Source organism: Delphinus delphis, chromosome 1 (genome assembly GCF_949987515.2).
Source record: "Delphinus delphis chromosome 1, mDelDel1.2, whole genome shotgun sequence".
In the NCBI taxonomy this organism is placed as follows: domain Eukaryota; kingdom Metazoa; phylum Chordata; class Mammalia; order Artiodactyla; family Delphinidae; genus Delphinus; species Delphinus delphis.
In genome coordinates this window covers 112,176,803-112,198,659 of record NC_082683.1, presented here as the reverse complement: position 1 = coordinate 112,198,659, position 21,857 = coordinate 112,176,803, and the positions used below count along the sequence as shown (strand labels likewise).

Below are 21,857 nucleotides of genomic sequence, written 5' to 3'. Positions count from 1 at the left end.
TTAATCTGTGTTTTGTTACAGAGACTTAGCCAAGAACCAAAAAGGGCAGGAGGAAAAAATTACTCTTCCTCCCCTACATCAGCAAATGAAATTCAGCAGGTCAAGAAGGGTTTATTCCAAAATGGAGGGAGAGTTCAATCTTAGGAAATCTAGCATCATAGCTGTTTACAATATGCATTAAAGAAAAAACTAACCTACCAAAAACAGATTTGCTAAATCTTAACACTCATTCTTCTTTTTTTTCGTTGGGTCTTTGTTGCTGCGTGCGGGCTTTCTCTAGTTGTGGCGAGCTAGGGCTACTGTTCGTTGTGGTGCGCGGGCTCGTTGTGGTGGCTTCTCTTGTTGTGGAGCACAGGCTCTAAGCATGCGGGCTTCAGTAGTTGTGGCATGTGGGATCTTCCTGGACCAGGGATCGAACCTGTGTCCCCTGCATTAGCAGGCAGATTCTTTATCCACTGTGCCGCCAGGTAAGTCCTTAACACTCATTATTGATGAAAGTGCTTAATAAAATTAAAATAGAAGAAAATTTCCCAAACATTTACAAATAATACTTATCAGAAGGAAACATTATATTCAAAAGGGAAAGTGCATTTCTTCAAAGAAGATATACGAAAGGACAGCAAGTATATGAAAAGATCATTTGTCCTTAAGGAAATGCAAATGAAAACCGCAATGAGATACCACTTTGCATTCATTGGGATGGTGATATATATAAAAACAAACCAACAAAAACAGAAAATAATAAGTGTTGGAGAGGATGTGGAGGAATAGGAATGCTTATACATTTCTGGTAGGAATGTAAAATGTTGTAGCCCTTTGTTTTGGTGACTCCACAAAAGTTAAATCTAGAATTACTATATGACCCAGCAACTCTACTCCTAGATATAAAATCTAAAGAGTTAAAAACAGATACTTAAATATTTGTTAATGAATGTTCACAGCAGCACCATTCACAATAGCCAAGAGGTGGAAACCCCAAGTGCTCATCAACAGCTGAATAAGCAAATTGTGGTATATACATCTGATAGAATATTATTCAGCCACAAAGAGGAATGAAGTACTGATACACGCTACAATTAGGATGAACCTTGAAAACATGCTAAGTGATAGAAGACAGACACAAAACACCTATACTGTATGATTACATGAAATATCCAAACTAGGTAAATACATAGAGATAGAAAGCCAACTGATGGTTACCAGAGGATGGGAGACAGGGAAGAATGAGAAGTGATTGCTTACTGAGTATGGGGTATTCTTCTGGGGTGATGAAAAATGTTTTGAAACTAGACAGAGGTGGTGGTTGTGCAACATTGTGAATGCACTAAATGCCACTCAGTTGTACACTTTAAAATGGTTAATTGTATGTTATGTGAATTTCACCTCAATTAAAAAAACATACACAAACAACACTATACTGCATATTGTTTATGTATCTGTACAATGTTCTAACAATATAGAAACATGGACAGGGAGAACAAAGAACAAATTCATGATACTGCTGCCTCTGGTACAGGTGATGGGGAGGACAACAGGACTAGAGGAAATAGTTAGGGGACCTAAACAGTATTTGTTAAAGTAATCAACAGTATGCCTTTTAATAAAAATAAAGACAATCTGCAGTGAAAAGGAAGTGAAATTAATGTCAGAAACAAGAACGTTCAATCACCACTAGTTTTCACTATTTACTTTAATAATAATAAAAAAGAGGAACCCCCAAAATAAGTGGTACAAACATTAGAAATTAAGTAAAGATTAACTTTATTGATACATTCTTTATAAATTGTATCTTATACCTAGAAAATAATTGGAAACACATACCTTTAGTATTCTAACTACTTTTATTATTAACTCACATAGCCCTCACAACAACTCTGTGAGATAAGCACTATTATTATTAGATCTCCCTTTTATTTTATTTATTTATTTTCTTTTTTGGCTGCACCACGCGGCTTGCAGGATCTTAGTTCCCCAACCAGGGACTGACCAGGGTCCTCAGCAGAGAAAGTGAGGAGTCCTAACCACTGGACCGCCAAGGAATTTCCTCATTATCTCCCTTTTAAAGGTAAGGAAGGGACTTCCCTCATAGCACAGTAGTTAAGAATCCACCTGCCAATGCAGGGGACATGGATTTGATCCCTGGTCCGGGAAGATATCACATGCAGCAGAGCAACTAAGCCCGTGTGCCACAGCTACTGAAGCCTGCATGCCTAGAGCCCATGCTCTGCAACAAGAGAACCACCGCAGTGAGAAGCCCGCGCAGCACAATGAAGAGTATCCCCTGCTCACCACAACTAGACAAAGACCGCAGGCAGCAACAAAGACCCAACGCAGCCAAAAATAAATAAAAATTTAAAAGTAAATAAATAAAATAAAGGTAAGGAAGCTGAGGCTCAGAAGTGAAGTAGGTCACAGCTAATTCAATGGCAATTTTGGGAAATAAACATAGGCGGCATGTACTCTTGTCCATTATACTATCTTATCAATCCAAGAGATTTGGCTATAAAATTATTAGAACTATTCGGAGTTTAGCAATGCAGCGGGGTAATATAAAAATCAATAATTTCTTTTATATCAACAATAAATTGTTTAAAAAGACAATTCAAACGTCTTTCAAAATAGCAGTCAAAAATTTTAAGTACCTATGAATATATTCAAAAAGAAAGGAACCAAAATCCAGAAGAAAAACACTGTAAGACTTACTGAAGGGCATAACAGAAGACTCCAAAAAATGGAAAATCATACCACATTCCTGGGTGGGAAGCATCTTGTGAACTTGTCAATACTTCCCAAGTTTAAAAATAAAGAAAATGCATAAACAACAAGGATTTACTGTATAGCACAGGGGACTATATTCAATATCTTGTATTAACCTATAATGCTTCATCAAAATTTAAAAATGTTTATGTTTCAAAGGACACCATCAAGAAAGTGAAAAGGGGGACTTCCCTGGAGGTCCAGTGGTTGACTCCATGCTGCCAATACAGGGGGTGAGGGTTCGATCTCTGGTCAGGGAACTAAGATCCCACGTGCTGTGCGGCCAAAAAACAAAATTAAAAAAAAAAAAAAGTGAAAAGACAATCCACAGAATGGGAGAAAATGTTTGTTTGCAAGTCATTTATCTGAAGGGACTTGGATTCATAATAAATAATGAACTCTTACAATTTAAAAATTTATTTATTATTTTATTTAATTTATTTATTGTTTCTGGCTGCATTGGGTCTTTGCTGCTGTGCACAGGCTTTTCCCTGGTTGCGGCTAGTGGAGGCCACTCTTCATTGCGGTGCGCGGGCTTCTCATTGCGGTGGCCTCTCCCGTTGTGGACCACAGGCTCTAGGCGCGCGGGCTTCAGCAGTTGTGGCTCGCGGGCTCTAGAGCGCAGGCTCAGCAGTTGTGGCGCACGGGCCTACTTGCTCCGCGGCATGTGGGACCCTCCCGGACCAGGGCCCGAACCCGTGTCCCCTGCATTGTCCCCTGCATTGAAGCCGTGTCCCCTGCATTGTCCCCTGCATTGAACCACTGTGCCAACAGGGAAGCCCAAACTCTTACAATTTAACAATAAAAAGATAAATAACCCAATTTTTAAGTGGGCAAAGGATTTGAGTAGGCATTTCTCCAAAGGAGATAAAGAAATGGCGAGTATCTACAAACAGGTGAGTGGATAAACAAATTGTGGTATATCCATACAATAGATTATTATTCGACCATAAAAAGGAATGAAGTACTGATACTTGCTACAACATGGATGAACCTTGAGAACATTATGTTAAGTGAAAGAAGCCAGACACAAAAGGTCACATATTCTGTGATTCCATTTACATGAACTGTCCAGAATAGGCAAATCCACAGAAACAGAAAGTAGGTTAGTTGTTCCTGGTGGCCGGCGGGAGGGGAAAATGGGAAGTGACTGCTAACGAGAGCAGAGTTGCTTTTGGGGTGATGAAAATGACCTGGAAGTAGATCATGGTGATACTTGTACAACTTTGTAAATACACTAAAAACCAATGAACTGTACCTGTAAGATACCCTTTTAAAAAGAGTAAATTTTTACGGTATGTGCATTATAGCTCAATTTTTTTAAAAAAGGAAAAAAGTAAACACAATGTAATTTTTGTCATAATCCCAACAACACTGTAGTTTGGGGAGACAACACAAAGGGAAAACAACGTTTTTTAATCTTAAATTCATTTGGAAAAATACACCTGTCAGAATAAGCAAAGAAATGTAGGTGTATCCACTTGCCCTAACAGATATTAAAGTAGGTGTAAAATTATTGTTATAAAAGCATTACAGCGGGCTTCCCTGGTGGCGCAGTGGTTGAGAGTCCGCCTGCCGATGCAGGGGACGCGGGTTCGTGCCCCGGTCCGAGAAGATCCCACATGCCGCGGAGCGGCTGGGCCCGTGAGCCGTGGCCGCTGAGCCTGCGCGTCCGGAGCCTGTGCTGCGCAACGGGAGAGGCCACAACAGTGAGAGGCCCGCGTACCGCAAAAAAAAAAAAAGAAAAAAAAAAAAGCATTACAGCAAAGGAAAAAGTAGACTCATGCAATAGAAAAGAATTCAGAAATATTATATATATAATTTCATATACGATAAAGGTGGCGTTTGTATGGAAGGGACATTTATTTATAAAATGCTGAAGGGAAAACACTATAAACTTGGCTTTTAAATGAATTTGTATTCTGTTAATCCTATCAGAATGTACTTATTTGAAAAATAGCATTGTATTTTATTTACTCAGTAGAGACTCCTTGCTGCTCCAAGATACCCTGCATGTTGGAAATCTCTGGCTTTCAGAATCAACTCAGATTGCATCCAAGGGCATTCCGGATGCCGCCCCACTCTCGGACAGTTCAACCGTTAAGTAGGGAGAAAGCCGGAAAACGGTGTTTCATAACCTACGCTGGATCATTTCTCCAGCCCTCACCCGCACGTTTAACTTCCGTTTCTTTCAAATACCTGCGTATAAGCTCCAAGTTGAGCACTATATCTTCTCCGCCTCTGCTTATTTTACAACCCTATTCCATGTATTTACCCGCAGGGCTACCCCGCCACATTTGAACTGCCAGAGAGGCAAGACCGCGGCTTGCTCGTCTTTATATGCCCTGCTCTTAAAACAGCGCTAGGCGCATAGAAATGAAAAAAAAAAAAAGAGAGAAATTCTTCGAATGACCTTTGGGACGAATCGTTTCCTTTTTCCTAAACAGCTAACTGAAACGTGAAGTTCGAAAAACTCGTGGGAAAGCGTTCTCCCAAGCAAGAGGCTGGGACTCCACACGAACATGACTGAAAATTAAACAGGAAAACCTGTTTAATTCTCTGACTCATGCGTATTGTCTTCTAGGCTACCAACTTGCCCACAACAAAGATGGATTCTCCTTGTCCCAATTCCTCCTAAATACCAGATTTAGCAGCCATCTTTTGCAAGGGCAAGGCGCAAGCCGGAAGGTCACACCCTGTCTCACAGAACGCCAGACGCCTCGAAATCAACGAGAGTCCAATCGGAATAGACGTTTACACCGGAACCGCTTTTCCTCACGACCGGAAGAGGTTTTGCGTAAGGGCGTTGGGGCGGAAGTGACGGGAAGGTGGTAGCGGAGTAGTTGGCGGGTGGTTGATCAGAGCCGGTCGCCATGTCCGCGGGGAGCGCGACACATCCTGGAGCCGGCGGGTAAAGCTCCGCGGGAGAGGGCATCGCAGGGAGCATGGGGCGTAGGAGAGGCGGAGGGATCATGGGAAGCAGCGTATGGGTGGAGGGGCGCTTAGTTGGGAAGTGTACATATTGGAGGGCCGGACTCTTGAGAAGGGTGGTGAGCAGGCCCGGAGCCCCTGAAAAAGGCCAGCGGGGATCAGAGAGAGGAGGAAAGCACGGACTTCGGAAAGGACTAGACAAGGGGAAGGCGAAAACGAGGGCGTATAGGACAGAGTGGAATCTTTTCATGGGGGCGACGGAATAGAAAGGAAGGAGACCCTGGGAAAATGTTGTAATAGTTTTCTATTTAAGGAGAGATGGTAATTTCAGCTCCTACAGGAGATTCGAAGTTGCAGAGGGAACATGATAGAGGGAAAATGGGATGCTAAGGCGTAGTAAGGGGAGAAAAATATAAATGAAAGCTTTGGTGGAGCCCAGTATTTTCCTTTTACTTCCGTAGGCGCCGCAGCAAATGGGACCAACCAGCTCCAGCCCCCCTTCTCTTTCTGCCACCAGCGACCCCAGGTGGGGAGGTTACCAGCGGTGGGGGAAGCCCTGGGGGCTCCACCGCTGCTCCCTCTGGAGCCTTGGATGCTGCTGCTGCTGTGGCTGCCAAGATCAATGCCATGCTTATGGCCAAAGGAAAGCTGAAACCAACTCAGAATGCTGCTGAGAAGGTATTTGAAGTTGAGGGGATTCTGCTAATTGCAATTTTAATGGGGGTTATTTTGTAATCTTGTAATTCTCAATAATTTGCATTTATGGAAGGAGAAAACAGCGATACAGTAATTTAAAGAGTACTTAGTTTTGGAACATATTTGATGATATCTTGTTATTTGTTTTTAGGAGACAGTTTTGATTGGGCTGATTACATTTATGGACCAAAAAGCTTGTTTTGTCTATGTTCACGTAGTTCAGCTTAAGTTCTGTATATTCATCTAAAGCAATGATGTGATATGTTTTTTGATAACATGCACATTTTCCCTGAAGTCAAAAGAGAAATTCAGGTAAATCATGTGAGCTTTAAAATGTCACGTCTAATTAGAAGCTGTAGATTCAAATTTCTAATGACTGCCTAACTGCCTAACTAAAGCGCAGTTAAACATAAACTAAAAATGAGTAATTTATATACGGGTTGTTTTGCTGTTTTCGTACAAATTGAGGAAATTATTTGGTCATTTTATAAAATCCCTGTTATTATTAGAATCTTACAACTAGAATGGATCTGAACTTTGAAGCCTTTAATTTACCTTGCCATAGAATGCAAGAATCTTCCTACAGGATAAATAGTACAGTTCCATTTGTATTGCTAGAATGCATGCTTTGCGCTTAAAAAATCCTTACAACAATTTTATGGAATGCAGTATCGTCACCACTTTATAGATAAGGAAAATTAGGCTCATGAATAGAAAGTAACTGTCCTAGATCTGTAAATGGTAGGCACAGATGTCTGACTTCAGAGTCACCTTGGACAGTTGGGTGTTTAGCTTTTGTTTGAAAGCCTCTGGAGTTGGAGAATTAAGTGTGTTCCAAGACAGCCCATTCCACTGTAGTTATACTTTGAAAAAAATTATTTTGGCTTAAATTAAAATTGCCTTCCATGGTACCTGGGAAGAGATGAGTTCTGTGTTTGAAAATGCAATTCATGTGAAGTGATGGATATGTTAATTAGTATGTTTGTGGTGATTATTTCACATTGTATACATATATCAAGACATAAAGTTGTACACTTTAAACGTATATTTTTGTCAGTTGTACCTCAGTAAAGCTGGGGGAAAAAAAGAAAGAAAATGCAATTCGTCGGCCTTCCAGTTTATCAGTAGATAACATCAACATCGTTTATCAGTAGGCACCTGTCTGGATGCTTTAATGTTCAAGTTCTGTGGATTTGGTGAAAACTTTTAGTGAATTGGAAGTTTGTTATTCATTGTATTTTTATGGTTTGAAAAGATCGTGTGAGTCAGTTTTCTCTTTCTAAGGTCTAGAAGGAAATACTAAAAGCACCCTGACAGAATGGATACTTGAATGTTAAAATTCTTAATACAGATGTTAATCATTTAGACTCACTTTTTCTCTAAAAAGTAATCTCTAAAATGGTAATTGAACTCAACAGGAGGTAGCATGGTGCATAAATATTGGATTTAGAATCAGAATTCCTAGGTTTGAAACCCAGAATCCCCAGTTACTGGTTGTAAATTTTAAGATTTAGTTCCTTGGTCACGTTAGCCACATTTCAAGTGCTCGATAGACATGTGGGTAGTGGCACCCATATCAGACTGGCAAGTAGAAAACAGAAAGTTCTGTTGGACAACACTGATATGTACCTTTAAAGGTGGCCATAAGGATTCAGTGAGATAAGATGTGTAAATGCATTCTGAAAGGGGCTAAACAAATGAAAAGAGATATTGTTGAGTTTGTTTAGTTTGCCTCCACATTTAGAAAATGTACCTAATGAACAAATAAATAATCTGTATTTTACCTTCCTTGTGCTGTCCAGGGTAACTAAAGGTTGGGGAGGGCCATCTTGAGGTTAAAATTTTTTCAGATAACACTCAGATCCAGCTATCTGGAGTTGCCTATAGTTTATTTTATTATTATTTTTTTGGCTGTGCTGCACAGCTTGTGGGATCTTAGTTCCCCAACCAGGGATTGAACCCGGGCCCTCACCAGTGAGAGCACGGAGTCCTAATCACTGGACCACCAGGGGATTCCCTGTAGTTTCTTTTTCTTTTTTTTTTAATTGAAGTATAGTTGATTTACAATGTTGTGCTAATTTCTGCTGTACAGCATTTTTTTTTCCATTTTATTATTTTTTATTGAAGCATAGTTGACTTACAATATTGTGGATTTGTCTGTAGTTTAAAGTGAGAGAAAACAGATCAGGTTTTAGGATCTTACTCGGCTTTTCATTCATTCTCTTCTGTTCTTCCTTAATAGAGAGTAAAGGGATGTGAATTAGATACAATTTGAGGTCACTGTAAGGATGGAATTAGTTGAATTTGTTGTGTTGTGACTCTACCGTTGGCACAAAGGCAACTTCCCATTATACAAATGAGATGTATGAGTTGTTGGACTCATGTTGTGCATGGACTCTACCCTACCCTATATTTTACTACACGTGTAGCTATCTAACTGAGCAGTAAAGCATCATAACTTGGCCCTTTAATTTTCCTTTTGGAGATTGCAGCTTCTATTCCATAACGTTTCTGTAATTACATGGTCATAAAAATGCACACACGGCCAAGGTTACAGAGAAATCTGATGATGGCCTTCAAGTAAATTGACTGTACTTGATGTTATTTTTGTGAGGTTTTGTTTGCTTTTTATTTCATTTATGAAGAATGACCAAGGAGTATTTCCAGGTGTGTTTGCAGGCAGGCAAGGGAACAGTAAGGAGGTGATGGCACTTGGGCAAGGGTAGTTTCAAATTGGACAACAAAGAGATATTTATTTCATCATATAAACTTTTTAATCTAATTTCTCTTTTTGTAGCTTCAAGCCCCTGGCAAAGGCCTAACTAGTAATAAAAGCAAGGATGACCTGGTGGTGGCTGAAGTGGAGATCAATGATGTGCCTCTCACGTGTAGGAACTTGCTGACCCGAGGACAGACTCAAGATGAGGTGTGGAGATGTCGGGCCTCTTTGGGGAAGGTGGTGGGTGGATGTAGTTTCGGGAAAACAAGGCCTTTAAACACAAACAGGAGTCAGATTTTTATTAGTGGATTTGGGTCGTCGTCTGCGAAGTCAGGATTGGGTTTAACTGTGGAAGAACTTCTTAGTGAAGTTAAGGAAACAGATATGGGTGAATTCCTTGAGTTAGTTTGAGTACAAAACAATGGAATCAAAGTTTCAGATAATAGGAGAGAACTTATTCCTGCCTATTGGTGGAGTGAATTAATGGGGAAAATCTATCCTGCTACCTGTCATTGAACTCAGTTGCCACATCATCTTTTTAATAGAATGTTTCCTTTTTAGATCAGCCGACTTAGTGGGGCTGCAGTGTCAACTCGAGGGAGGTTCATGACAACTGAGGAGAAGGCCAAAGTAGGACCAGGGTGTGTATGCATATCCTGTACTTTGGGGAAAGGTTGGACATAGGACTCACATTAGCTTCATATTTTTCATTCGTAGGGAATATGTGTATATGTTTGGTTAGTAGCTGTACACACACACATGCTTTATAGCAAAATTTGGGACGTCTCAAACAGATGTTAAGTGTTAGCAGCTATTTTCTTTCCTCTTGCTTTTTGGTTTTTTACTTCACAATTAATGGTTTTATTGGAGGAAATAAGTTACAGTAAAGTGTAAAAGAAGATAATAATTGTTAACGTTTAATGTATACGTTTCTAAACTTTTTCCCTATGGAAATATTTCCCCCAACAAATGGGTTCCTACTTTGCCATAATCTCCCTTTTAGAAAAATCCTTTTATCAAATTCCTTATTGCCTCTATGATGATTATACGTTGTAGGTTATCCATGTAAAGGTTTCATCTCAGTTTAGTTTCGTTACTTCCATTATTCAGTTTTTGAGGGCAGGTATTCAGGCAGTGCAACATTTTTCACATTGGTTTAAACTAAATATAATTAGGAGGCAAAATTTGCTCCCCACCCCAAACAAGACTATATTTTAACTTTGCATATGGAGGGTTGCTGTTTTGAACTTTTTTGTCTTTAAACACGGTTATATTTTACCTACTGCTTTTTATTAACTCTATGGTTAGTGATCACTTTCTTCGTTATTATAATCACAATCTGAATCTAAGCCACTTTATGTTTAGAATCTAAAGAGTCTTCTCAGTTGGGTGTGGGCCTTTATTTTAATTTTATTTATTTATTTTATAAATTGATTGATTGATCGGCTGTGTTGGGTCTTTGTTGCTGCGCATGGGCTTTCTCTAGTTGCGGTGAGCGGGGGGCTACTCTTCATTGTGGTGCATGGGCTTCTCATTGTGGTGGCTTCTTTTGTTGCGGAGCACGGGCTCTAGGCGCACAGGCCTCAGTAGTTGTGGCACGCGGGCTCAGTAGTTGTGGCTCGCGGGCTCTAGAACACAGGCTCAGTGGTGCATGGGCTTAGTTGCTCTGTGGCATGTGAGATCTTCCTGGACCAGAGCTCGAACCTATGTCCCCTGCATTGGCAGGCATATTCTTAACCACTGTGCCATCAGGGAAGTCCCGGGTGCGAGCTTTTAAAGAAATGTATCTATATGCCACCATCACTCTTGTCTCATTAGTTTGGATAGCCAAGAGCGCGTTTGTCTGTAACTTATTAGACAGCCAACAAAAAAGAATTGTCTTCTCAAACATTGGGTTATCCAGTTGACTGGAGGCTAATGTTCATGAGCCCATAAGAGCATATTTGATCCCTGTGTGGGCCCATTAACTTTAAGCAACCAACAAAGTTTATTCATTCCCCAGCTGTAAAACCATGTTCTTAGAAATTAACTAGCAACAGCCATTTTCGTGTATATAGTCTCTTTTACTTACTTGGAAACTTTGTGAAACATTACAAATTAGATTTGGTGACCCATTTGGCTCCTTTGTTTGTGACCAGTTTGGGATCATCATTTTATATTTCTCTTTATAGGGATCGTCCATTATATCTTCATGTTCAGGGCCAGACACGGGAATTAGTGGACAGTAAGTAATGTTTTTGGCTCACCTACTGTTTTTTGTTAAGGGCAAAGTATTATATGTAATAAGTTGGCAAACTATTTGTTCCTGATGGCTGTTCTAACTCTTCTTTATGAACTAGTCATGAATGTGCTTGGGGAATCTATAAAACGGATTAAAACATGTGTAGTTGAGCATTGGCCTGTGTTTACCATTGGATACTAGTCAGTTCGTTCATTTCTTTAGTATAGTATCTTACTATCTGTGTTTTTCCCTAGGAGCTGTAAACCGAATCAAAGAAATTATTACCAATGGGGTGGTCAAAGCTGCAACAGGGACAAGTCCAACTTTTAACGGTGCAACAGTCACTGTCTATCACCAGCCAGCGCCCATTGCACAGCTGTCTCCAGCTGTTAGCCAGAAGCCTCCCTTCCAGTCAGGGGTATGTTTTGTGGAGAGATCATTAACAGCGTTATCATTTCTGTAAAAATGATACATGCCAAATACTACAGAAAGTATGAAGAAAAACCTGAAATTCCAATCTGAAAGTTACCACCGTTGATATCCTATTAATGGACCATTTAGGTTTCTGAGGGGTAGTGAACTTCTGAACACACATCTCTTTATACTGACACATTCTAGAAAAGGGATTGATAGATCAAAGAGTACACACGCTGTACATTTTGAAGTTAGTGGTTTGATTTAAATTTGTAAACTTGATGGCAACTGGAGGACTAAGAAGGCTGAGTCTGATGAAGCAAGACTCTGCTGATACAATCCTCCTAGAAAAAAAGGGTTGGAGAGAGCAGCCCTTATTGGAGAACATCCCAGGGCTGACTGTACTACCCAACATTTTAGTCCAGTTTTACAGTAGACTGTCTTTGCTGTTTCTTGTTAACTTACATCAGTTGGGGTAAATAGGTATGCTTACTCAGTATTGAATCTTGGGTTTTCACCTCTTAAATAGATTTCACTGAACAGAGTAAGGTGTTAATGTTGTAGGAATATCCGTGGAATATGTAGTTTGCATTTAAATTAAGCTACTTGATAGGGTTTATTTTTTAGGCTCATGGTAGAAATTATAGGGGGGTGTTTATCCTGGAAGTGATTGAAAGTATCTGGAGGATTAAAGTATTTTGCATAATAATTTTCAAGATTAGGTTTTAATTATGTATTCTCTGTTTAATTTGAGGTATTCTATTCTTCTACAGATGCATTATGTTCAAGATAAATTATTCGTGGGTCTAGAACATGCTGTGCCCACTTTTAACGTCAAGGAGAAAGTGGAAGGTCCAGGCTGCTCCTATTTGCAGCACATTCAGATTGAAACGGGTGCCAAAGTCTTCCTGCGAGGGAAAGGTTCAGGCTGCATTGAGCCAGCATCTGGCCGAGAAGCTTTTGAACCTATGTACATTTACATCAGGTATGGATGGATGGGGCTGAAGATATTTGGATACTTGTCAGCTGATCAGTACAGGCAGGAATGATTCAAAAGGAGCAAGAGAAAATGGGCTTAATAAGTAATAACATAAGGAACTTAAGTAAATATAGCAGTAATCACTTTGTAATTAGTTAATAAAAACTGAATTAAGAGGTGGAATTGGTTTTTTTAGTATTCAAATCCTTGGGTTTTATAAGGGTCTGTGATCATAAAATGAGCTGTGATAAGCCTAAAATAACTTTCATTTAAACCTATGAGAGTATTAATACATCTTATAGTAATTTTAATGACCTTCAAATATCTTTTCTTTATATCAAGAAGTACCATAACTCAGAGAAGGAGACCAATAACGTTTGGGTAACGATATTAGGTATATCTTGAAGGGCTTAAATGACTTAATTTTTGTGTTCCTATTTCGTGATTTTCAGAAACTTAGATTTGTGCTATATTGAATATATTACATTTATAAAACAGCATACAAAGTGGAAGCAGAATTCTGTATCTTTTCTTTTTCTCCCCTTCAAATTTCTTGGTTCTTATGTCTTTGCAGTCATCCCAAACCAGAAGGCCTGGCTGCTGCCAAGAAGCTCTGTGAGAATCTCTTGCAAACAGTGAGTTGTATTTATCTGTCTGAAACTCATCTAGGAGATCTACTGCCATTTTGGACTGTGTGTCTTAGCTGTTTTTCTACCTGTATTAGTTTCTTAGGCCTGCCATATCAAATTACCACAAACTGGGTGACTTAAAACAACAGACGTTTATTCTCTCGTAGTTCAGGAAGCCAGAAGTCCAAAATCAAGATGTGGGCAGGGTGGTTCCTTCTGAATGCTCTGAGGGAGAATCCATCCCATTCCTCTCTGCTAGCTTCTTATGATTACCTGCAGTCCTTGGCATTCTTAGCCTTGTGTCAGCATAACTCTGCCTCCATCTTCACCTGGCCTTCTTCCCTGTATCTCTGTGTCTATCTCTTCTTGTAAGGATAACTGTCATTGGTTTTAGGGCCCACCCTAATCCAGTGTGACTGCATCTTAATGATCTCCATCTGCAAAACCTTGTTTCCAATTGAGGTCATATTCCAAGGTTCTGGGCAGACAAGAATTTGGTGGTGGTTGGGAACAACACTATCCAAACCTCTACATTATTCTGGCAACTAATATTCTCTATAAGGAAGTCAAACTCCCCTAGCCAGGGTCACAGTTGGCTTGCATTTCTTCTTCAGGAGCTATTTCAGTATGAAATTTCTAGTATATAGAGTCATAAAATCTCATTCTTGTCAGTTATTTAAATGCTACTATTAATCCCGGTCAAGTTGTTTATGATGCACATTCCAAATTTAATAGTAGCTTTAGCTAAAGTAAGGGTGGAGCTATAATAATTTAAAACCAATTAGCAATGCCTTTGGGATAATTGGTTTAATTATCCATTCTTTTTATTCTATAATCAAATAACCAGAAGTTAAACCATAGGGCTGTTTTTATAGCATCTAAAGGAAATCAGCTTTGGTGGTTGAATATGTTCAACCTTGTGTTATTTGGTTAAGGTATTTGGTGTTAATCTTTTTGGGAAGAAGCTATTGTTTTCTTTGCTTTTGTGGGGTGACCTGATTTACCACCCTTGTACCATATAACTTCCTTGACCATTCCCCTTCTTTTTCTTTGTTGCCACTTGAAGTTGGACTTAGATGCTTATAATAAAGAACTGGACAGGGGAAGTACTAAACCTTCATTAAACCATGAGCTCCTTGAGGGCAAATTACCCAGTAAATAAAAGAATGAATGACTTCTCTACAGTTATACAGACAACTTAGAAATTTCCTGACTGCTTAGTTTCTGTGGCTCTCTGAATGATTTTGTACCCCAGAATTGGGTCAGTTTGTGGGAGGGGGGGAGTTAGGATGCTCCTGATGTCCATGCCCCTGGTTCCCAAAACCTGGCCTAGTAATTTATAGGTGTGCCTTATTAAAATTTAGATTAAAGAAGTCTAAATTTGATTGAAACATCAGTGGAAATGTTTTAATTCCTAATTGCTTTGATCTTAGAATTATATATCCTTATACATACTCAGTGAATTGGGTCTGTTCCGTATTGATTTGTTTTCCCTTCACTTTCAGGTTCATGCTGAATACTCTAGATTTGTGAATCAGATTAATACTGCTGTACCTTTACCAGGTGTGTATGTCTTGAAGTGTTCAACTAAAAAATATTTTGCCAGTGATATTGATGTATAAAATATGATACTTGAGGCTAGATTAACTGTGCCAGGGCACTAATAATGTTCCCTTTAACTTAGGGTAATTTGGAAAGCCATTTGTGCCTCAGTAGTTTTCTTCCCTAGAGATTAAGTTTAATATTCAGCGAAAATGTCTCATTCTGCTGCAGCTGATTAAACACTTTTTTTCTTCCCCCTCAGGCTATACACAACCCTCTGCTATAAGTAGTGTCCCTCCTCAGCCACCATATTATCCATCCAATGGCTATCAGTCTGGTTACCCTGTTGTTCCCCCTCCTCAGCAGCCAGTTCAACCTCCCTACGGAGTACCAAGCATAGTGCCACCAGCTGTTTCTTTGGCACCTGGAGTCTTGCCAGCATTACCTACTGGAGTTCCACCTGTGCCAACACAATACCCGATAACACAAGTGCAGCCTCCAGCTAGCACTGGACAGGTAGGATGCCAGGATATGATACATTAGACCGTTGAATTAGGAAAAATTGGGGCAGGGAACGGGTGGAAAGCTGGGGGTATTATTTAGAAGTAATATGGAATGTGACGTATTTTTTTTACCTATTGTCTTTTTCCTGTGTTCCTACCACCAAACTACCTGAATACTTTGGAGTAGTGTGTACATGTGTGTATTCATCCTAAAGTTTGCAGTCAGTTTCATAACTCTTGCCACCAAATACAACTTTAGAGCAAGAGATGCCAAGCTTTCTATGAAGGGCTGGATGGTAAATATTTTAGGCTTTGTGGACCATACAGTCTCTGTCATAACTACTGCACTCTTGTTGCTGTAGTGCAAAAGCTGCCGCAGACAATACCAAATGAATGAGCATGGTTGGGTTCCAGTAAAACTTGATTTACAAAAATAGGTAGGCCAGAACCATAGTTTGCCTGTCCCTGGCCTTGCAGTGTTAGGAAAGTTCTCATGGAGAAAGGCTGGCATACTGCACTCATCTAAATGATTGGAACTGATTTACTAATCTTAGAAGAAATATTATACCGTATACAAGTATTCCTAGGCCAAGAGATAATGTACTTTCCAAACTCAAGGATTATAAATGCTGGTATATATTTCTGAAGCTAGGTAAGAAACTAGAATTTTAGGGAAAAAGTCAGTAGCCAGCTCATCTAGATTATGTACAGTCCTTCTTAAAGGCAGGGGAGAGACTAATGGAAGCATGGTAATGGATTTATGGCGGGTCCTCTGTGGGCCTCTCATAGTGTACCCATGCCAGAGTAAATTGCAGCCTCGAACCATTGCCCAGCCTCCTTACCAGTGGGCTGTGAGCACTGAAGGGGGTTGTACAGTGTGAAACCAAAGATGGGCTTCCGAACTCACTTCTGTTTGTGGTCCCCTAGTCATAATTATTTTATGACTTTTATATTTAGGCATAGCTATAGTTCTGCAGCTTTGAGCCACATCCTTTTGTAATTAGGAAGCAGTATGACGAAGTGGGTAAGAGTTGGGGTTTAGAGATAGACTTGCAGGGTCCGTGATGCTTCCCCATTTTTGAGCTATGTGATCTTGGGTTAGAACTTAGTCTATCCAGGCTTTGGTTTTCCTTATATGCAAAATGGACATAATGATCATATCTCAAAGAGTTGCAAGGGTTAAGTAAGCAGTCAATAAATATTAGCTGTTACTAATGAGAGTTTTCGTTTTAGAAGTGCTTGTTTTCTCTAATATATCTATCTTTTCCTTTTGGGAACAACCTCTTAAAACATTAGACTTGCTCTTGACATAACAGCTTACCCATGGAAGTGATAGATGAAGTTGCCTTTGCCACAAGCATTAGCAGCATTTATGATCCAGAAAGAGCTAATCACATTGATTAAAGGGCTTTAAATAAGAGAATGTTCTTGTTTGAGAACTTCTGAACTAAGTAAGTGGCTGGAGTATCTATTGTTTGTTAATGATCATGTTTGCTCCTAATGGCCAAAAATGTGCATCAGGTTTTTCCTGAGAGTTCAAAGCGCTATTGAGTTTGTCAGTTTCATGTTTTCCTACCATGAAGGTAGGAAGACTAGGTGATACTGTTACCACATTATACATGAAGGAAACTTAGGACCAGAAGATGAAGGATTCATATGAAATATACTGATCATTAAAGTATATTTTAATCATCCTTTAATTACTTGTTAGTTGGACATTCTCACACTTTTTTCCTCCTTGGTTTGTTTTGGTCCCAGAGTCCGATGAGTGGGCCTTTTATTCCTGCTGCTCCTGTCAAAACTGCCTTGCCTGCTGGCCCCCCGCCCCCGCCCCCACTCCCAAGTCAACCTCAGGCACAGAAGAGGCGATTCACAGAGGAACTACCAGATGAACGAGAATCTGGACTTCTTGGATACCAGGTTAAATAAAATATCCTGTCTTACTTTCCTCATCTTATCTTACTGTATTCTCCCTTTAAAGAAAGATAAATTCACATCTGTATCCACTGTCCTCCCAGTACTGGGATTTCTGCTTTCTGGAATCCATTTAGATTAGGTGTTTATCCTTGGGGATTAATTTAAAGCAAGAGTGATTCCCTTTGGGTGGGTTTTGTCTTTGGGGTCAGTGTGATAAGAGAGTACAAAGCTCTCCGCCTAGAGAGAAGTCTCCTATGACTAGCATCTGGAAGTTCTGTAGAATTCTGCACTTCCTCTTTATACAGCAGACTCTTGAAAGCCTCTGATAGCTTGTAGTGAAATGTGTAGGGAAGAACTGTTATTCTACCAGTATATGGTTTGTATTTAAAACCTTGGCTTTCAACTTAGTGTTCTCTTTTTCCCTCCTAAAAAAGAGGATGATGTCTTTCTCCAATTCCTACACCCCTAAAATAGATAGCCAGAAATGCAGTGATTCTGTGCATGTACGTAGTCATTCACTAATGAGTTTTTTTAAGATTATTAAAATATATAATTTCGGTGCAATTTTGTTTTATCAGGAGAAGCACCTTTTTGCCAGAATCCTTGAAGCATTCTTTGAAACAAACTTTGGAGCATTTTTGTAGTTTATAACTAGATTTATACAAACCAGTTAAGTCATAGGTAGTTGAAAACACAGACATAGCATAGTGAGTCACAACATCCCTAACCAAGTCCTACAGAGAAAAATAACAGTCTCTACTCAAACTATAGTTACACTCCAAATGCCAAAGAACTATGTAGTGCAGCTTACTGCAATTTATCAGAAAGATGAAGCACTTGACAGTTACATTAAGGAGCTAAAGTCAATACAGCAGTTGTAGATTTGCTAATGCCACTGTATTTTTCTGCTCATAGCATGGACCCATTCATATGACTAATTTAGGTACAGGCTTCTCCGGTCAGAATGAGATTGAAGGTGCAGGATCGAAGCCGGCAAGTTCCTCAGGCAAAGAGCGAGAGAGGGACAGGTAGGTTGGTTGTAACATAATTATATATGAATACATTCAGATGTCATTTTTTTGTACTATTAATGTGCATAATGATAGTTGCTATGAGCTTCCATGTTCTGAAACTGGAATGAAATCATTTGGATCAAACAGGCTCCTGTTTGTTGTAATTGATGCAGTGATGGAAAATATGATATCCCTTACACAGTCTTAGAAGCAGTTATACTCAGCCTTGAATAATTCAGTATTTGATTATTCACCTATCTTCCTTTACTTTTATTGTCTGAGTCTTAGACACTTTCCTAAGGACAGACAGTAAAAGAAGTGTTACACCATTTTTGCTACTTAGAATCATAGAATATCACTGATGCAGGTGCTTGGATGGGAGTCCAGCCTGCCATCCAGTGCTTGAATTCTCCTTTCCTATATTATGTTAGCCTTCATAAGATGGAGCTGACTTATCACAACAGTTCATTCTGTCTTATTCATTCATTCTGTTATATCTATTTTTTTTCATTTCTTAAGTGAGAATATCATACTTTAATTCTTGGTGCATCATTTTATAAACTGCCTAGAAATATGTAACGTGACCGGCAAATTCCCTTAATGGACAGACCATGTTTTACATGTAATTGAAAGTATACAAAGACATATCCATACAAATCAAACAGTTAACACAATTACTTTCAGGTCATGACAGAGATAATTTGCATTGGAAAGATCTCATTTTTTTTTTCTTCTTTATTTTGACTTTTTTGTTTTTTTGAAGTGTAGTTGATTTACAATGTTGTGTTAATTTTCAGGTGTACAGCAAAGTGATTCAGTTGTGTATACCTACATACCTATTGTTTTTTTCAGATTCTTTTTCCTTATAGGTTATTACATAATATTAAATATAGTTCTCTGTTGTATCTATTTCATTCATATAATTCATTCTATTATATCCTTATAATCTTACTTTTTTTTTTTTTTGGCCGCACTGCTCGGCTTGCGGGGTCTTAGTTCCCTGACTAGGGATGGAACCCGGGCCCCTGGCAGTGGAAGTGTGGAGTCCTAACCACTGGACTGCCAGGGAATTTCCTAATCTTACAACTTGATAACAGCTTGAAGAGTAGGGGAGTCAGGTGGAAAGGGTTGAAGTTAATAGTTAAACTGAACTTGAAAGATTACCTGCAGACTATATTGTTATTCTACTTCTTATCTACTGGAGATGTTGAAATTGTTTGAATTTGTCTGAAAAATTATTTAACTTTTTCTTTTAACAGGCAGTTGATGCCTCCACCAGCCTTTCCAGTGACTGGAATAAAAACAGAATCTGATGAAAGGAATGGGTCTGGGACTTTAACAGGGAGTCATGGTGAGTAAGGTGTAGCTGGGGGAGCAAGGGAATGGCTAAGACTGGTCTTAAACTATTGGTTTTCTAACCTGATGTTCATTCAGGTGTGACTCATTCAGATGTTTAATCCAACCTCTGTAATCTACTGGCTAATGAGAATACTTTTTTTTTTTATTTATAAGGACAGCATATAGTTACACAGCCTTTTATTTTCAACCGACGTGTGTCTAGAAAAGAGTCAGTCGACTTATATTTTATACATAGCATCAGTGACATTAAAACCCTAGGAAAAAGTAATGATTGGTAGGTCATTTCAAAATTTTGTTGCCTTTGTTGTTTTGAATACCTGGAGATAATCTGATACAGACTTAAAGATTTTTCTTTGTGTTGGGAGCTGAGCCACATCTCCCCTTATAACTCTATTTATTGGTTGGGAATGGTCAGCCAGTGGCTGTTTTTAAAAATGTTGCTTCTTAGTATCCCAGAACTCTAAATCCTGGAGAGGTCCATAAATGGGATTATTTTTGTTCTTTGCCTGTAGTCATAATAAAAATGAACAGAAGAAAATACATTTTTTTTCTTTTCTTCTTTTCTTTTAACTCTTTAAAAGGTGAAATATCAGCCTCCAGAGACTCACTTGCTAACTTTCCTTTTTTTTTCTTTTTTCTTTTTTTTTTTTTTTTTTGTGTGTGTGTGTGTGTGTTTCTTTTTTCTTTCTCTGCTTTCTTACATGGTTCTGGTGGATTCACATTTGCTGATGCTGGTGCTGTTTTTCGTGTGATCTTCAACGTTTTTGGGTGACCGTTGACCCTGTGACCTCAAAATGGTGTCCAATTAACCACTTACAATTAACATCTTTTTTTTAATTAACGAATTTATGGTATTATCTTTTTTTTTTTTTTTTTCTTGGCGGGGAATGGGGTTGGGGTTGTTTTTCTCTCTTCTAGATTATCCAGTCAAGAAGATGAAAACTACAGAGAAGGGATTTGGCTTGGTGGCTTATGCTGCAGATTCATCTGACGAAGAGGAGGAACACGGAGGTCATAAAAATGCAAGTAGTTTTCCACAGGGCTGGAGTTTGGGATATCAGTACCCTTCATCACAACCACGAGCTAAACAACAGATGCCATTCTGGATGGCTCCATAGGCAACAATGGAGCAGAGTTTTGAGCCTTGGTGACTCTTTAGCAATAATGCATGCATTTGATTTAACAAGACTCTGGGGCCTGTACTGGGAACCATCTTGGACCTTTGCAGAAGTCAGAGATGAGTGTCCCCTTTCTTAAAGGGGTTGCATTCTTTTTAAAACATCCTTATTTCTGCCGTGGCATAGCATCTGTTAAAATTTACTTAGAATCACAAATTTGTCTCAGAAGCTTTTTAACAGTTGGTGAAATGTGCTTGTTCAACAGGGTCATTCCAGTATACCCTTTACCTGGTCCAGCCTTTTCCAAATGAATAGCCCCTATTCTGACGTAAAGCAAGTTTTATTTGTATTTTACTACTGTTTTGTGAATTTTGATAATAACTGGTTACATACAAAGCCTTACTATTTATTAGTGGGGAAATGATTTTAAGACCATCCATCCTTTCAGTACTTAAATCTAAGAACCTCCTCATCCCTGTTTCATTTTTGGATTCTTTGTTTTGGAAAATGTGGTTTTACTAATTTAAAACTGTTGGATATAGCTGGATCCTGGGATAGTGAAGGTTTTTTTTTCCATTGGGATGATCCAAAGCTGGCACCTTCAGGCATTCTTGTCTCAGATAGCCGTTGCTGTTTTTATTGCCTGTCTAAGCTCATTGTCTTCAGCTGGGTCAGAGGCAACTACTTGATCAAAAGCTGGTCAGAACTCATCACAGAAATGAAACCCAGTGGTCTGTCTCTCTCAGAACTGGTTGCAGCTAAAATAGAGAGATTTGACTGCTTGCAATAGAATGGTGGACTTAGTGACTGAAATTGCAACTTGTCCTTTTTCTTGGCATTACAGGTTTTGCCAAAAGAACTTTTTTGTATCAAATATTGATGTGTGAAAGTGAAGGAGCTAGTCTGCTGAACCAGGAGTAGTTTGAGATACCGAACTGTCATTTTTGCACATTTGAATACTTTGCAGGCTGGCTTTGTATAAACGTATCCTCTGGTTTCCTATATGTTGTAAATATTTAGACCATAATTTCATTATAAATAAATGTATAAATATTCTGC

General features: G+C 39.1%; 1 protein-coding gene and 2 non-coding genes across 5 annotated transcripts; all 3 read left to right on the top strand.

Moving 5' to 3' along the window:
- Nucleotides 1-5,578: 5,578 nt before the first annotated feature.
- KHDC4 (KH domain containing 4, pre-mRNA splicing factor) lies at nt 5,579-21,856 on the top strand. Of its 3 annotated transcripts, none has more exons than XR_009522124.1 (14): nt 5,579-5,668; nt 6,150-6,366; nt 9,182-9,310; nt 9,665-9,744; nt 11,275-11,327; nt 11,579-11,742; nt 12,512-12,723; nt 13,292-13,352; nt 14,852-14,909; nt 15,151-15,404; nt 17,150-17,311; nt 18,252-18,336; nt 19,581-19,672; nt 20,599-20,653. XR_009522124.1 is itself a non-coding variant. In XM_060031570.1 (14 exons), the coding sequence occupies exons 1-14, from the start codon at nt 5,631-5,633 to the stop codon at nt 20,796-20,798; spliced, it is 1,833 nt and encodes a 610-aa protein (XP_059887553.1). In that variant the 5' UTR covers nt 5,579-5,630; the 3' UTR covers nt 20,799-21,856. The 3 variants fall into 3 exon arrangements, 2 of the variants coding, with proteins under 2 accessions (XP_059887553.1, XP_059887561.1); XM_060031570.1 differs by having other exon boundaries at nt 18,224-18,336; nt 20,599-21,856; XM_060031578.1 differs by lacking the exon at nt 20,599-20,653 and having other exon boundaries at nt 19,581-20,295.
- On the top strand, nt 12,026-12,155 carry LOC132416554 (small Cajal body-specific RNA 4). Its single transcript, XR_009517644.1, has one exon. It is a non-coding gene; the product is annotated as a small Cajal body-specific RNA 4 (non-coding RNA).
- On the top strand, nt 16,136-16,269 carry LOC132416525 (small nucleolar RNA SNORA42/SNORA80 family). Its single transcript, XR_009517628.1, has one exon. It is a non-coding gene; the product is annotated as a small nucleolar RNA SNORA42/SNORA80 family (small nucleolar RNA).
- Nucleotide 21,857: the final 1 nt, after the last annotated feature.

What these genes read in the sequence shown, in the direction of transcription:
- KHDC4 (XM_060031570.1), top strand. Translation starts at nt 5,631, where the DNA reads ATGTCCGCGGGGAGCGCGACACATCCTGGAGCCGGCGG. An exon ending in ACACATCCTGGAGCCGGCGG is followed by an intron (nt 5,669 to 6,149) that starts GTAAAGCTCCGC and finishes TTACTTCCGTAG; the next exon opens with GCGCCGCAGCAAATGGGACC. An exon ending in CCTATGTACATTTACATCAG is followed by an intron (nt 12,724 to 13,291) that starts GTATGGATGGAT and finishes ATGTCTTTGCAG; the next exon opens with TCATCCCAAACCAGAAGGCC.